This window comes from Ambystoma mexicanum, chromosome 5q (assembly GCF_040938575.1).
Source record: "Ambystoma mexicanum isolate Mex_15411 chromosome 5q, UKY_AmexF1_1, whole genome shotgun sequence".
NCBI classification, from domain to species: domain Eukaryota; kingdom Metazoa; phylum Chordata; class Amphibia; order Caudata; family Ambystomatidae; genus Ambystoma; species Ambystoma mexicanum.
This window is the reverse complement of record NC_090933.1, coordinates 385,613,469-385,630,637: the sequence shown is the minus strand read 5'-3', so window position 1 is coordinate 385,630,637 and position 17,169 is coordinate 385,613,469. Positions and strand designations below refer to the sequence as shown.

Genomic DNA, 17,169 nt, shown 5'->3' with positions numbered 1-17,169 from the left:
CTGCTCATTATAGACAATTGTCTATGCTAGATGTCACAAGCAAAATCTTTATGACACTGGTTTTGAAAGAAATAGAAGCCTGGGTCACTGAAAATCAGATCCTCCATTACGCTCAAACAGGATTTAGACCTGGAGCTAGCACTACTCACAACATTCGGGTGCTCGGTCAGTTGATCAACAACAACACCTCCAGCAGCCAGCAGTGCACCCTATATCGCCGTCATAGACTTCAGTAGTGCTTTTGACATGGTGGCTCGTGATACTCTTTGGTCACTTTGGCTTCTACATATTCTAATTGCACTCCACAGCGACACCTCTACTAAAGTACGTCTTAATGATAATGGTGAACTATCCACTTCGATTCCCATTAATGTGGGGGTGAAGCAGGGCTGCGTGACAGCGCCTATGCTATATAATCTCTACATTACAGATCTTCTAGAGGGCATGGCTTTAAAATCAAATTGCCCCCCAAAGCTAGGTGACACACCTATTACTGGCATGCTCTATGCCGATGATCTAATCCTATTCAATCAGACTTTATCCGGCATTAAGAGCATGCTAAATGAGCTGGCAGACTATGCCTCCCAGCTTGGGCTGACCATTAACCTGGATAAGACCAAAGTAATTGCGATAGCCCGCAGAGGTCCTAACCGCACTGGCATCGATACAAAACTGGGGAACGATGCAGTGGTAGACTCCTATCCCTATTTGGGGCTGGACTTTAAAGCACCCGCCAATTATGAAGAAATAATTATATCTAAAAAACGCAGAGCTAAGTTGATTACACTCCAGGTATGCAAATTTGGTAGGGGAACGGCAGGCTTTAGCATGGCAGGAGCATTAAAACTATACCAGCAGTGCTTTGCTCCTGCCATTCTTTATGGCCTGGAGGCTCTGGCCATGCAAGACCTGAAGTGGCTTAACATATTGGAGGGCCACTATTGGCGGGTGATGTTGGGGCTGGGCCCATCCTGCTCAATTCAGTACCTACGCCTGGAGTTGGGCCTTATATCCCTGAGAGGTATGGCACTACGCGCTAGAGGAGTCTTTTACCTCAAAGCGCGTTCTGAGCCTGCTTGCAGACTCCTGAGGCTGGCTGGGGAAAACTATGAGGCTGAGAGACATCCCGGGGGCCTAACTTTTAAAGAACTAAATGAGGCCCTCTACAAGTAGATCGATTGGACATATGAGAATAAGACACACCTACCTTATATCCATCAAAAAAGATTGCTTGGGGAGAAACTGAACAGGTGGGATTGGAGCATGAACACAACCCATCTGGCTAAGTTAAATGGGTATGAGGCAGTAGTTCAGGTAACACACAGATATCGAAAACCTCAGCCTTATTTGCTCCTGTGCCCGGCGCCTGATGTGAGATACTTCATACTGCGACTTAGGACTAATCAGCTGCCGGTACTAGCCATTACCAGGGGCCGCTTGAAGATTCCGATTGAAGCGAGAAATTTCCGGATCTGCCAGATTGCACGATTGCTGGAAACTACCAGACATGTTTTAACTCTCTGTCCTAAACTTGGCCCGCTGTACATGTGTGCTTTTGTAAAATGGGTCCACAACTAGGAGTCCATAATGGAGGAAGACTTATGGATCAGTTGCTTAAACTCTGAGGCCCTGGGACTCCAATTGGCCGTTTTTAGGATATGGTCCCAAGTAAAGTCCCTCTGGCTAGGAGAATCAGGACTGTAATATGTTGGCCTTCTCCTCTCTGATTTGTTTAGCGGCCAAATATGGTATTGCTCATGTATACTTTTAGAAACTATTTACATATGTAAATGTATTATCTTAAAATTTTGATATGGTTTATATGGTTTATATTGTGTGTATGTGTTAATTTGTGTATAATCCTAATAATTTGGATTATATCACAATAAAGTATTTATTTATTATTTAAAAATCAAACCTATACTGATGCACCACCTAGGTTCCTTTTGTTCCCGCATCACATCCTACCCTCATGGCCAGAACATCCCATGTTACATAATCCCCCTCTTTGCCTCATGTTAACCTCACTGAAATGCGCAGCACTCCATTGCTTCCTAGCTAAGTTCACAATTTATAAAACCCAAATAAGTATAGGCATGAGATAGGCATTTACCAAGAATTCAACAAAGGTAGCGGGCGCCCCTCTCTCGAAGGAACAAGGCATGATAACCTGTTCAGTGGTTGTTAACCACATTGAGAGTTCACAGCCACTGCTTTTTGCTCACTTTACCTTTCACAGATGGGAAATATCCATTTGCATATCAGTCTTTGTCCCGCCCACATGGGCAGTCCAGCACCGAAATGCTATGGCAATTCCTCTCTGAACAAGAGTACCACCAGCAACCCCATACACGTGTTTCAGCCTTGTTGGGCATCATCAGTGAGGTGAAGCTGAGCCTCTCTGAGTACCTTACCAAGTACTGCCAGAATATGCTCAAGCACTAGCAACATTTGCCAGCTTTTGCCATCTTATGGCCAGTTAGTACCATTATGACAAAACCTGGAAATGCAGGTCCCGTGCCTACACAAAAGCCAACATTGTTACCCTTGCCAATGCTGGTTTACTTAATGGTTCACCACACATTCCTACTGCTTGTGAATGCTGTTATTATACAATGTAATAGTACACATTCATCTGGGTCTGAGCAACCTCATTGGTTGCAAGGACCCTCAAAAGAGCCAATATGTTTTATCTCATAGAATGCGAATGCATTTGTTATTTCTTTCTGCATTACTCTGGACAATTAATTTGCATCTTTGTTTTTGATTTTCTGTTTGACTAAATATTCCCTACATAAAAGTATAATGAGCCTTAAAAACGTTCTGCATCCTTATCCAGTACAAACGAAGAACCATATTTTGCCATAGCATTTGACTGGGTGGATGGGATTAATCCTCGGTTGGTGAAAATGTGTTCTGCTTTCAGAAATATGCAAGTAAATTAGAAAGACATTTTTCAGCACAGCAATGTCGTTTTTGTCTACACTCCTGTAAACCCCCTTTTCTTGGAGGTTTCAGCATAGGAAGGGCTCAGTGCCATATTCAGAAGCATGCTGTGTATTTCTTAGTCCCTTTTCTGTGCCCGCCACTCCACACGGTGTGGTTTTGGGCACATGTTTTACGGCACCCTTATAATGTTGGTACTACCAGCAAGGGGAGCGGGGCCATGTATGAGGTGTTTCACCTCAGGTTTGCAGGGAGCTCACCTGCTGGTGAAGGAAAATGGAAGCGCCGATTGGGCATATCAGCCCGACGGAGGTTCATAAGGAGAGAGAAGAGGGAGAGAGGAATCCAGGCTGAAGCTGAGACGTCTCCAGAGGGCACCAAGGCCCTCTGTCGAGTCGGGGACTCCTGTCCCCTTCACCCCACGCAGTCCGCCTATCTGTGTGGTTGGCGGCTCTCCTCCTTCCCCACCCGGGACTGAGAGTGAGAGCAAGCCATAATAGGGACCGTCATTACTCGGCTCACGAGGCAGCCGGGGCAGAGCAGGTAGGAGACACCTGAAGAGCAACAGGAACGCCTGTTACCGCTAGGCAGTCAGCTGGGCTTTACCAACAGGCCGGGTGTTTTGCTTCATTTTAGCCAAACTTTACTTGTGTAATACTTGTTATGCCCCCCCACCTCGTCCTGGTGGTGGCGAGGTAAAAGGTTGTTTCATCAGCTTTCTGTGTTTTACATGCTCTCACCTCGACCCTGTCAGTCAGATGGCATTTTCAGTCGGTGGTTATCGGCATCCGTTTATACACCATTAGTCAAAATGACACAAGACTATGTGATACAGTGGATTTGGGCTGAGGGACTTAGCACAGAGGCCTATTTCTTCGTAGGAGAGGTTCCCTAACACATAAACACAGATGAAATTTTAGCCATGACTGGTCCTTTAGAATTGGTCACTGGAAAAGTGAAAACTGTGGGCCGCCTACCAGGAAGAAACCGGCGATGTTGAGGCTCAGAGTCATTTCGTCCAACACAAGATACCCACTCATGACTATGCCCTCTTTCAGCAGAAGCAGATTGAGGACTTGCAACAGTTAATGAAGAAATTGCAGACACAGGTACTGCCCAGAGAAAATCCGAGTGTAGCCCCCCCACGGGGTACAGACTTTTTCCCCTCAGCCCGTGACAGAGAACATCAAGTATTTAGATGCGCTCAAGAGCCATCTGCACCTGCTCCGTAAACCACCTTGGAGATTCTGCCATCGGTGTGGGGATGATCGCCACCCCACTCAGCTGTGCGTCCAAGAACAAGACTATGCTCGAATAGGTGCCCGATTTATTGTTCTCAAACCAACTCCCGCCCGAGCAGTGTGGGGAAAAGTAACAGGAGGTTGTAGCGGAGGAGCAGCTAGAACCTCAAGTACAGGAGTAAGCTCCAATGACACTAATCCCTGCATATCTGTTTGAACACAGGGCTCAAATGTGCCGACCACCAAACACCAAGTCAAGGCTCATGAGGGTCCCACAGCTGACCACTCAAGTTAGTCCTTGAGCTCTGCAATGGCCGACAACCGGTGCCTGTGCTATGTAACAGACTACGAACTCAGGCAAGTTCCTTCAGAGGAATCCCTGAGGGTTTGATTGGGCCACCACTAACCATCCCTGTTGAGCTTGAAGGATGACGGACTACAGCACTATTGGACAGTGGCTCCCAGGTCACTATTGTCTATGAGTCTTACTACCGGAAGCATATTTCACATCTGCCTTTGGAACCCCTGGAGGGGTTAAACTTGATGGGAGTCGGCGACACCACTTGCCGCTATCTGGGATATGTGTGTGTAAAGATCTGCCTTGACCAAGAAGTGGCTGGAGTAAACACCACGTTGACTGCCCTGGCATTAGTGTGTACCACAAAAAACCTGTATCCTGAAGTATCCCTGGTCATGGGCACCAACTCTGCCATGTTTGGTACCTTAGCATGGATGTGTAGTGAGATGGCCGGTCCACAGTTCGCACATTCTCTGTCAATGCACCTTGCCTGCAAACAAGCCAACCTTAAAAACAGCAGGGAGAAGGTGGAGCATTTCGAGGGCCCTGTGGGAGCAGTGAGCACTACTAACCACAGTCAACTTGATATACCACCGGGTCAAACCATTATAGTGCCTGGCCGTGTGCGACTTCACGGTCACAGCTGTTACCGTAGACTGGTGATGGAGGCGCCGATGGGTGAAGAATTGCCAGAAGGTTTGATGGTGCAACGCACATTGACACAAGAAACTGGAGCGGCAGTGACCCACATAAGAGTTCCCATCACGAATGTCACCGATAAAACCATGCATCTGCCAGGAGGTCGAACCATAGTGGAGTTGTATATTGCTGACTCAGTGGCACAGATGGCTGGAACCAGAAATTCCTATCCTACATTGGATGTGAAAAAAATGACTTTGGGATTCCCCATTGTCAGAACTTGAAAAGCTCACTTACGAGACCAGCTGGCCCTGAGGGTGATTGTATTTTCAACCAGTACCTGGGATTTAGGTGAAGCCAAGGGAGTGCAAAATCACATCTGCCTTAGTGATACCATTCCATTTCGAGAAGGGTCAAGAAGACTGGCCCACGCAGATGTAGAGGACGTGAGACGTCACCTCGAAGAACTGCTCCATGCAGTTATAATACAATAGTCACAGAGCCTTTATGCCTCCCCAATAGTGGTGGTGAGAAAAATAAGATGTGCGCCAATGCATCGACTATCGACGGCAGAACAGCCGAACCATACCAGACCAATATACCACCCCTCGAGTGGATGAAGCCCTCGACTGTCTAGTAGGGAGCAAGTGGTTCTCTGTACTGGATCTTCGCAGTGGGTATTACCAAATTCCTATGCTACCTGCAGATAAGGAGAAGACAGCTTTCATCTGCCCTCTAGGATTCTGCGAGTTTACCAGAATGCCCCGGGGATATCGGGGGCACCAGCCACAGTTCAACGTCTGATGGAGCAAACCGTGGGAGACATGAACTTGCTTGAAGTGTTGGTGTACCTAGATAATGTGATAGTGTTGGGAGGACATTAGTAGAACATCACAAAAGATTGCTAAAAGTGTTCGACCGCCATCAACAACAAGGTTTGAAAGTCTCCCTTGAAAAATGCCAGTTTTGCTGCACAAGTGTAAAATATATTGGTCATGTAGTGTCTGCTGATGGAGTGAGAGTCGACCCCACTAAAATAGAAGCCCTTAAGACTTGGCCGTGCCCGCAGTACTTGCGAGAGAGGAGAAGTTTCTTGGGGTTCTGTAATTTCTACAGAAGGTTTGTGCCTGGATTTCGCTAAAATAGCACATCCACTTATGGATTTGACCCAAGGGTACCCTGGCACACAGAAGAAGAAGAAGCTGCAGGGAGCTCAGTCCACCGCTCAGTATCATCGTAAGGAGGTTTTCGGCCTGCGCTGGAATGAAGAGTGTGAACAGGCTTTTGCCCAGTTAAAAAAACTCTGAGACACCAGTTCTGGCATACGCGGATCTGAAGTTACCCTACATATTACATGTGGATGTCAGTTTTGATGGACTGGGGGCTGTACTCAAGAGCAACAGGGAGGTGATAGACCGGTGGCATTTGCTAGTCGCTGCCTGAACCCAGTTGAAGCCAACTATTCTGCACATAAACTAGAATTTTTGGCTCTGAAGTGGACGGTGTCTGAGAAATTACATGATTACCTGTATGGAGCTACTTTCATCGTGAGAAAGGACAATCCTCTGACACACGTTCTCAAGTCAGCTAAGTTGGACGCCACCGGACACTGATGGTTAGCAGCCTTGTCCACATACAATTTTCAGCTTGAATATCGCCCTGGAGTCAACAATGTTGATGCGGATACATTGTTCCGAAGGCTCCATGATGATGACAGCCACGAGTCCCACTCTGGGGTAGAAGTAGACTCTGCGGCTGCAATGAAAGCTCTCCTGCAAGTCAAAAAATTGAGCCAGCGTGGTGGATCGACTGCCTGGGAGGGTCTGCGGAAGGTGTTCCTGGCAGCTAATGTGACGTCACCAGCATAATGGCGTCCGAACTGCCACACCAAAACATGACGGACCTAAGGCAGAAGCAGTTGCAATCTGAAGAACTGAGGGAAGTTCTGCTGAGCAAAGGTAACGATGCTAGGGGTCCTCCGGAAAGCCACCACCTGCCCAACTATCATATTTATCGCAAAGAATGAAAATCAATGGTGATGAAGGGAGGAGTGCTATACAAGGAGAGCCAAATTCAAGGGCGACTGATACATAGACTGGTGGTACCTTCCTTGTCACGGCCTCTGGTTTTGCAGGCTCTGCATGACCAACACGGGCACCTGGGGAGTGAACGGACCTTAGATTTGATACAGAATCGATTTTACTGGCCTCGTTTAGGGGCCGAGGGGGAGGAATATTGCCACACCTGTGCAAGGTGCATCGCCCGAAAAACCCTTAGTCATCCGGCTGCAGGTCTTCACCACTTACAGAGCTCCGGACCTATGGACCTAGTTTGTGTGGACTTTCTGAGCCTTGAGAATGATCATGGAGGGATACAAAACATTTTGGTAGTAACTAACCACTTCACCCGATATGCACAAGCATATCCCACTAGGGATCAGAAGGCAACAACCATAGCAAAAGTACTCTGGCACACATTTTTGTGCATTATGGTTGGCCGGCCCGATTACACTCAGATCAAGGGCGAGACTTTGAGTCCAAACTTATTGAAGAACATAAGCAGCTGATTGGCATAAGGAAACTAGGACTTCTCCTTACCATCCACAGGGAGACACACAAGCCGAGCACTTTAACCGAACACTGCTGAGCATGCTGGGGACTCCAAGTGCCACCGAAAAATTGAAATGGAGCCAACATGCATCTTCTCTTGTTCATGCCTACAATTGCACCAAGAACGACAGCACAGGATTCATGCCGTACATTCTGATGTTCGGCACGGATGCCCGACTCCCCATAGATCTGAGCTTTGGAGTCTCTTCTGATGGCACCAGATAGAAAGCTACAGAAAATATGTGAAGGATCTGCAAGAGCAATTGTCAAGAGCTTTCATATTAGCACAAGACACTGCCGAACGTAATGCCCAGCAGAACAAACAGCGGTATGATGAGAAAGTCCGGTTCCACCACTTGCAACCAGGGGTTCGGGTGCTCACCAGGAATTTAGGAAAGAGAGGGCAAAATGAGCTGGGCGATCGCTGGAACTCACAGCTGACAGGGTTGCACGTATTCAGACTGAGACGGCAGGCCCCCTGAGGGATGTGAAGACTCTCCACCGAAATCATCTCCTACCATTAGGAGATGGTGTTGTAATGGACCCTGCTGTTATGGAAATCCATTTTACCCCCAGTAAACGGGACACCTGAGGTCTTCACCAGGAGCCCCTCCAGGGAGAAATCCCACTGCCCCCTAGCAAGCCTACTGTACCATCTGTAGCATCCAAGACAGAAAAGAAAAACCATACTGAGGATATAGGGCCTGCCACAAGTGAAGTAGAGCAAAGGCCCTCGGACAAGATGAATAACACAGAGAAAAATGAAGAAGACGATGGTGATGACGGCCTAACTGTGGGCTACTGGCATGGAAACCAGGATCCATACCCAGCCGCCACTGAACAGTATGAAGTGAGAAGAGAACTTTCAGGATTGGGGGACTCCGATGCAGTTGTTCCCATCCAACAGGGAAGCCCACCAAGGTCAGACTCACCTAGTATGAATCAATCGCCTGCCTACACAGCCTCCGAAGAAGCACTGCCTGCACATCTTTCAGAAGTTATGCAAGAATTGCAACGTTCTCAACGAGAAGTTAGGCCAGTCAGAATTTCAAGCTATGATGCACCTGGAGCTCAAATTGAAGATGTCCAACAAAGAGTGCCTGTTCACACAAGTACCGGCACAGTAATGTAGGTTAATGAACCAATGAGGGGGTCCAGGCAATGGTGGATTATGACATTGTTTTGGAGTGAGGAATGTCATGTTGTAATGTATGTACTAAGAGACTAGTGAAACCCTTAGGGACAAGGGTTTTGGTGGAGCAGGGGGTGAGTGTAAACCCCTTTTTCTTGGAGGTTTCAGCATAGAAAGGGCTCAGTGTTGTATTCATAAGCAGGCTGTGTATTTCTTATTCTTTTTTTGTTTCCGCCACTCTCCACACGGTTGTGGTTTTGGGCGTGTAGTTTACGTGACCCTTATAATGTGGGTACTACCAGCAGGGGGAGCGGGCCATGTATGAGGTGACTTCACCTCAGGTTTGCAAGGAGCTCTCCTGCTGGTGAAGGTAAATGGAAGCGCCGGTTGGGCATATCAGCCTGACGGAGGTTCGTAAGGAGAGAGAAGAGGAAGAGAGGAACCAGGCTGAAGCCAATACTTCTCCAGAGGGCACCAAGGCCCTCTGTCAAGTCGTGGACTCCTGCCCCCTTTACCACAGGCCATCCGCCTATCGGTGTGGTTGGCGGCTCTCCTCCTTCCCCACCCAAGACGGAGAGTGAGAGCAAGCCATAATAGGGACCGTCATTACTAGGCTCACGAGACGGCCGGGCCGAGTGGTAGGAGACACCCGAAGAGGCAACAGTAACACCTGTTACCGCCAGGTAGTCAGCTGGGATTTACCAACGGGCCAGGTGTTTTGCTTCATTTTAGGCAAACATTACTTGGGTAATACTAGTTGTGTTCCCCTCTGGGTGGCGCTGAGGTAAAAGGTTGTTTCCTCAGCTTTCTGTGTTTTACACGGGTGTCAGTCGGGTGGCATTTTCAGTCGGTGGTTATCGGCCTATGTTTCATCAAGAGAAAGACCAGTGACGGACTAAGTTGGTAGCCTGGCACAAGGGGAAGCGTTTTTTCTCTCAGGGAATGTTTGTGACCCGAAGCGTCAATGATATACCAAGGGTGATAGTGTTCTGGCATGAAAGAAACTAGTGACCGGAGGAGCTATATATTTGTCACATGAGAAACGTTCACTCCCAGGGAGCACCTGTGGGCATTAATGTAACGTATTTATCAAAGGTAAGAGGGTTCTGTCACAAGAGAAACTAGTGACAGAAGGAGCTATTTATTTGTCACATGAGAAATGTTCGCTTCCAGGGAGCACCTGTGGGCATTAATGTTATGTAATTATCAAAGGGAAAAGTGTTCTGTCACAAGAAAGACTAGTAACAGGAGGAGCTATTTATTTGTCACATGAGAAACGTTCGCTTCCAAGGAGCAGCTGTTGCCATTAATGAAATGTATTTATCAAAAGTAAAAGGGTTCTGTCACAATAGAAACTAGTGACAGAAGGAGCTATTTATTTGTCACATGAGAAATGTTTGCTTCCAGGGAGCACCTATGGCCATTAACGTAATGTATTTATCAAAGGTAAAAGTTTTCTGTCACAAGAAAGACTAGTGGCAGGAGGAGATATTTATTTGTCACATGAGAAACGGTTGCTTCCAGGGAGCACCTATAGGCATTACTCCACTGTATTTACCAAAGGTAAATGTGTCCCGTCAACCCAGAGACTGTCGACAGAAAAGGTTGTTATGTAACACAGTAGTATTTGACATCACCCTGGTAATATCTATGACCAGCTATGTTAGGTATGTGAGGCAAACGCCAGGGTTCAGTTAAAGGAGAGAGGTTTGATATAAGATGGTATCTAGCGCATGTGCAAAAATGTTGTACACGAGTATGTTATGAGAACCGCACTGGTCAAAGATCTATGGTGTGATGTACGGCCAATGTATGTAATGTTTGATTATTACCAACTGTCTTCCTATAAAGATAAAGCGGACTCCCGCTCAAACAAAACAAAGAAGTCTGTGGTTGTTTATTGGTTGTTGACCCCCTATGAGTGTTGGTGTACAGGTCACACCCCTTTGTCTTTACCTGCAAGCACCCTCCTTGGGTAGCTCCTTCCTGGTGGCCACCACACCCCCTTGGGCTATATAGAACTTTGGCACATGTGTGCCGTAAGGTGTTACCCCTCCCCCATACTCAGGTCTCCTACAGGTAGCTATTCACTTGTTGTTTTACAGGATGAAACAAATGTAAACACCATCACAGGGAGAAACACCTTGCACTCCTCTGAAGTGACAGGTGGAAATGGGATTGTGGAGGGGCAGGAGTCATTTAGGCACAAACTGGAGAGGGTCTTTCTGGTTCCATCCACTGGTTGTGACCCCACTATCTGCCACACATCCTGGCAGGGTCCTGGGAGTCTCCGGCCCATCCCCAAGACTAACCACCCAAGTAAATATCTGCTTGTGGCAGGTCTGTGTTCCATTTTGTACACCAGTACCATAATAATCATGTTGATAGCACCTGCAGAGTGGAGGTGTGATGGAAATGTGCATGGGGTTCATAGAGTCTTCTGGTCGACTCTGCCAATTGGTATGCAATAGACATCAAAGTGTGCCAGCTGGTATCCCTGGTTACCACTGGACAGACACATAGACACATATGTATGCACTACCCATCCCAGTTCAAACAATTTACAATGGATTAGATGTTCCTGCTAAATTACACTACAGTGGTACTCACAAACATTTTCTAGGGGCCATAATGTTTGGTTTGGTCTGTCTTTTGGCAGCACTATCCACTGGACACTGCCAAAAACGTAAAGCCCCCCAAAAACACCAACACCTCCATTCCAATGACAGTGGGATATTTCAACCCCTGAAAAAAATGTATATTCTTAGAAGCCCATTCAGCAAGTAATATTGACAAAATATTAAATGATTTAAATACCACATTATGAGGAGTTTGGCAGTTTACTGAGGCATTTGAGGTTGGACTTGGTATACAACTGCAACATCTAGGCATGTCAGGTCCACATCTTACATTTGGCAATTATACCATGCTTAAGACATCAGCTGATAGGACTGTGGCCTTCGGGGCTCTGCATGACATAGGATGTCAGCAAATAGACATGTGAGTCTGAACATTACATTTGGTGACTCAATGATGCGTGTCAGACTAACTAGCACTGGATGGCATTTCCGGGGCATTTGAGGCCGTGCTTGAGAATGATGACAGTACCTGCACTTGTAATGCTGTACCTTTTAAATAAAAAGTGCAGCCATGTTCCAAAATACAAAAATAGGCAATTCAAAAGCTATAACATATGAGTTGTCAAGGCATATTTTTCTATTATTTATCATCATCACTCATGGGATATATATTGATATTTTTAATTCTCGTTAGCTGCTCCCACTTACCACCCATGACTGTGGCAGACTGACATGCCTTGATCCTGAAGTCAAAGTTGATGGTAAAATACATGACACTTCAAAGGTTTAGCAGAACAGCTCGAAACTCATCAAGCATGCCTCTTATTTTAATTGCTGAAGGGGCACCGCACCATCAAGGGTCCCGAAGGGCTGCAAGTGAGCTGTGAGCCGTATAAACGACTCTGCTACACTACAACAGCAATGCATCAGAGAGTGGACCTATACAATTAGAAAAAGAAAAAAAGGTTCCCGAAGCATAGCCTTTCTACAGCTCTTACTTTGAAACTTTTTGGCCATCATCATCACTGCCAGGTTTTCATTCACACTTCCCAGTCTGCAGCTGTCAATCTGGAGATACCGCAGAGCCTTGGCCTGTAGAAACTGTTTAAACATCACCCTGTTGTGACACTGCAAAAGGAAGAACACAAAAGCACAAAATGAGTTCACTTGTGCTGGCAAAAGGTTAACCAAGCCACAGATGTGTAGCAACCTCCCCACAATATATACAAATATCACAACACCACTGTTGGGGATTAACAGTAGGGTGGGCAAAACGGATGGGGGTTTCCCGAGCTAGTGGATACTGTACCCAATTGGGACCCTGTACTAAGGTGGGGTGGGAGATTTGGGGGGGGGGGGTGATGCCCGATTAGTATACATATACATCCCTCTATCTGTGGGAGACCCTCCCTTATTATATAATTAGCACAAACGCTTGCACTTTCAGAATTACAAAATCGTTGGCTATCACTCGTGCTTCTGGTTCAAGAGAAACGCTGAATCCTACAGAGCTAATATCGCTCACTCATTTTCTGTGAAAAGAACCAAATCTTTATTTGTAGTGTGTATTGAGAACCTTACACATGGCTTTACCAATCAACATAAAACATTAGTTAACGTAATCACGTAGATACTGAGGTAAGCAACTGCTTTAACACGCGCAGTCCATATTGGGACGTTCTCGCCGATTTACAACGTTTTCCTTGCAAAAGTTTCAAGGGAACGCTTCGACATCTGACCAGACGCAGGGACGTGAAATGATACTTTAATAATGTCTCTTACTCTGGCATTGCTGAATATATGAGAAACATGTTGAACTATACAGAAGTTTGCACACTCGGACCATGAATAATGAGGGTGCTGCTCCAACTATATTGAGATAAGCACCTAGCTAAGTGAGCACACACATATAAGTAAGAGGTATGAACCATTGATTAAGTGCAGAAAATATAACTGTCGAGGAATGATTAGTGAACTAATCCCGCGTTTCGGTGCAAGCATACAGCTTGTGCTCATATGACAAGGCGCTAACGCTAAATACAGCCTTCTGTCTATTTATTGACACAGAGCATATACAGATCCGGAATGGACTGGACTCAAACTAGCACCCAACGAGGCACATTCATCCCACAGGCAACGAGGACTACCTCCTAATCAAGATTGTGGGTAGGTGAAGAGTGTTGCACGAAAACCTCTTGTAATCAGTGGTCGAAGTGAGCGGGAGCGGTGCTCCTCTACTTTTTTAAATTACGTTTTGTTGTGGGGAGGCTCATTCACACACACACGCTTGCAAGCTATAGCAGGCAATGATACGCGGGAGCCGGGTTAACTGTAACCTGCTTTATTCACAAGCCGGCGGGAACTGCCTGACCCTTGCCCCCGTCCCGCCCCTTCCTCGTGACGTCCCATCCGGAACATCATGTCCTTTGGGCCTTAACAAAGGCCCGCCCACACAACGTTGTGGACAATCTGACATATCCCCCTTTTTTAACAAATGAGCCGCGCGGCTTTCCCTCTTACCCCATTTCTTCGATGAGTCGCATTGCTACCGCTAGCTCCTCCCATACTTTGTTCGGTAGCGGTGACGACTGTAAGGGGTTGGGATGAGGCGGTGGCGCCACTTGTGCACAGATGTGGCAGTTCCCTACGATGGTATCAACCAGGTGGTCAAGTTGCGGGAACCAGGCTTTCTGGCGAAGGAGGCGCTTTGTGGCGATTACTCCTCTATGTCCTTCATGGGCTAGGTGCACTATCCTTTCTCGGAGAGTTCTCGGGATGACTACCTTGCAGCCCTTCAGGATCACATTGTCTTCTACTACCGTTAGTTCCTCCTTTACCTGGTCCAATGACTTGACGTCCTCGCGTGTCGTCTCTGATTCTCCTCTGGCCTGTTGTCTCATGAGGGTTGTCTTGTCTGTCACCAGACAGTGTCTTGCAATTCGAAGTGCTTGGTCTATCTCCGACTGTGCCGACAGTTCAGCCCATCCCACGGGCAGTGGTTGCAGGTGATGAATTATGTAATTTATGTATGCGTCCGCTATGGATGGTCGGGATGCGGTGGAGGGCAGAGGGTGCCTAGAGAGATAATCTGCGGGGTTTTCCTCTTTCCCCGGGCAGTGAATTATTTGGAGTATGTAATCCTGCAGTCGCAGACACCACCTGGGGATCCTTGGTGGCATCCTAGCCTTTGGGCTCCCATAGATGGTGAGTAGCGCCTGATGGTCGGTGATGACAGTGAACTCCTTGCCAAACAGAAAGAGATGAAAGTACTCACACGCCCAGACTACCGCCAGGCTTTCTTTTTCTGCTTGTGAGTATGCCTGCTCTGTCCTGGTCAGGCTCCGGCTGGCGTATGCCACCACGTGGGTGACGTGCGGTTCTCCGGGGTCTCTTTGTGTCAGAATGGCGCCGAGTCCCACGGGGCTGGCGTCTACGATCAGTTCGGTGGTACGGTTGGCATCAAAGTATGCCATGTCCTCTGCTTGTGATATGGCTTTCCTTATGGCTTCAAATGCATCTTGGCACTCCTTCGACCAAATAAACGGCGTGTCCTTGCGAGTGAGCAAGCGTAATGGGTTACTGACAGTGGCATAGTCTTTCAGATATCTGGAGCAGTAGCTGGCTAGGCCAAGAAACAATCTCAGGTCCGTAGTGTTAATTGGGGGCGTGGCCGAGTTGAGAGCTTCCACTTTCTCTGGATCGGGTCTCATGCCTTTGTCCGAGAAGACGTGTCCGAAAAATCACAGCGATCCTTTCGAGAATTCGCACTTCGTTTTATTCAATGTTAATCCTGCATCAGTCAGTGCTTGGCAAACTCTGTGAAGCGCTATATCATGTTCTTCCTGCGATTTGCCGTAGACTAGAACGTCATCCGAATAATTTAGACAGTTGGGAACATGCCTGATTACTTTGTGAATTTCCTCTTGGAATATTTCAGCGGCGGAGAAAATGCCAAAACTGAGTCTTTTGTACTGGAACAGGCTGAGATGGGTAACAAATGTAGTAATGTACCGGGATTCAGGCGCAATTTCGATTTGGTGGTAGCCTTTTGTGAGGTCGAGTTTTGAGAAAACTCTTGCACCATGAAGTAAGTGAATCATGTCGGTGATTCGGGGCGCCTGATGCCTCTCTCTTTCAATGGCGGTGTTGGCCCTGCGCATGTCTACACACAGGCATATGGATCCCTCAGGTGATTTCTTGGGGACGGGGACGATGGGGGAGACCCAAGGTGTGGGCCCTGTTACTGGTTCTATGACATTTAGTTTAATGAGTTTGTCCAGTTCTTCTTCCACCTGTCTTTGAATGTTGAACGGTATCCCTCGGTAATGTTGGGCTATCGGCTTTACCTGAGGGTTTATGTGTAGGTGCACCTTCCTGTTTCGCAGTTTGCCGAGGCCGGTGAAAATTTTAGGGAATGATTGTTCAATAGTGTCCGGTTTGGCAAAGTACTTGTGCGCCATCAGCTGATATAAGATGTGCACGAGTCCCATGTCTACTGCGGTTCGGAAACTTAGTATGCATCCGCTGTTTGCTTCAGTTTTCAGTATGTATAGTGGAATCTTTGCAGTGTGTTCTTTGTGGGTGCACCAGGCCTTGATCATTCCTTTGCACGGCAGGGGGGTCGTGGACCCATAGGGATAGATGTCTACCGTGGCTTTCTTGATTTTTGGTTGAGGAACCAGGGATTGGTATGCTCTTTCGCTGATGATGTTAACCGTTGCTCCGGTGTCTATCAGGAATTTTTGTGGGGTATTGTTTACCTGGAGTGTCAGTATAGGGCTATGTTGGGTGGCGGCCGTGTTGTCTTTCAGCGCCCATACGTATCCTTTCCTTCTTTGATCATCCTCAGATGATGGAGTGTCACTGCTGGTGGGGGAACGTGTTTCAACGTATCTTACAAATCTTCTTCTGTGCGAGCGTCTTGTGTCTTCCGATGAGCGCTTGTCTTCACGAGTGTATCGGCTTTTGCGGTCACTGTCCTCTTTTTTGTAGTGTCTCCTTTCGCTGTCACCCACGGGTCTGGGTGGGCTCTGGCGAGCGTAGCGACGTCTGTCTTGGTTTCGATGTTTGTTTGGCGTGTGTGTTGGCGCGTTCTTGCACATGGCCCTGTAATGATCCATTCCTCTGCATGCAGCGCATTTTTGTCCTATGGCCGGGCATTCCCCTGTGTGCAGGTATTCGTGTCCGCATTTGTAACACGTGGCTTCTAGGGATTTGTGTCCTTGAGGTGGGTGCGAGTATAATTTGTTGACCGATTCGGTGGTTTCATAGGGTTGTTGTATGGATACTTTCCCCAGGCTGTCCAATTGTGAGTCGACTGCTGCCTCCATGCGAGCTAGCGCTAGGATTTCTTCAAGGGATCTTTGTTTCTGTAGAAGTTGCTTGCGGAATGGTTGTGAGAGGCACCCTGCGATTACTTGTGACCTGAATGCCTCTTCATTAGAGTATTTGTGAAATTCACAATGCTTCAGCTTGATGCGGAGGCGCATCACAAAGTTGTCTATTGACTCACCCTTTTCTTGCCTGGTTGTTTGGAACATATGGCGTTCATAGTCGACATTAGTATGAGGTGCGAAGTATTCTGAGAGTTTGGCATGTAGTTCTCCGAATGTGACTGTGTCCACATTCAATAGTTCCCCTGCAATGTCTCTTACTGCTGGACCCACTGCCATGAACAGTGTATTTTTCAGTCTTGTGTCATCTGTTAGTCCTATGGCACCTGTGT

General features: G+C 47.2%; 1 protein-coding gene across 5 annotated transcripts in view; it reads right to left on the bottom strand.

Annotated features, from left to right (window-relative positions):
- ENOSF1 (enolase superfamily member 1) overlaps positions 1-17,169 on the bottom strand; it is an 831,595-nt gene that overhangs the window by 136,824 nt on the left and 677,602 nt on the right. For all 5 annotated transcript variants that reach the window (XM_069620869.1, XM_069620872.1, XM_069620871.1 and 2 more), the window contains one exon: positions 12,443-12,572. In XM_069620869.1, the coding sequence (XP_069476970.1) occupies positions 12,443-12,572 (130 nt within the window). The remainder of the gene's footprint in view (positions 1-12,442; positions 12,573-17,169) is intronic.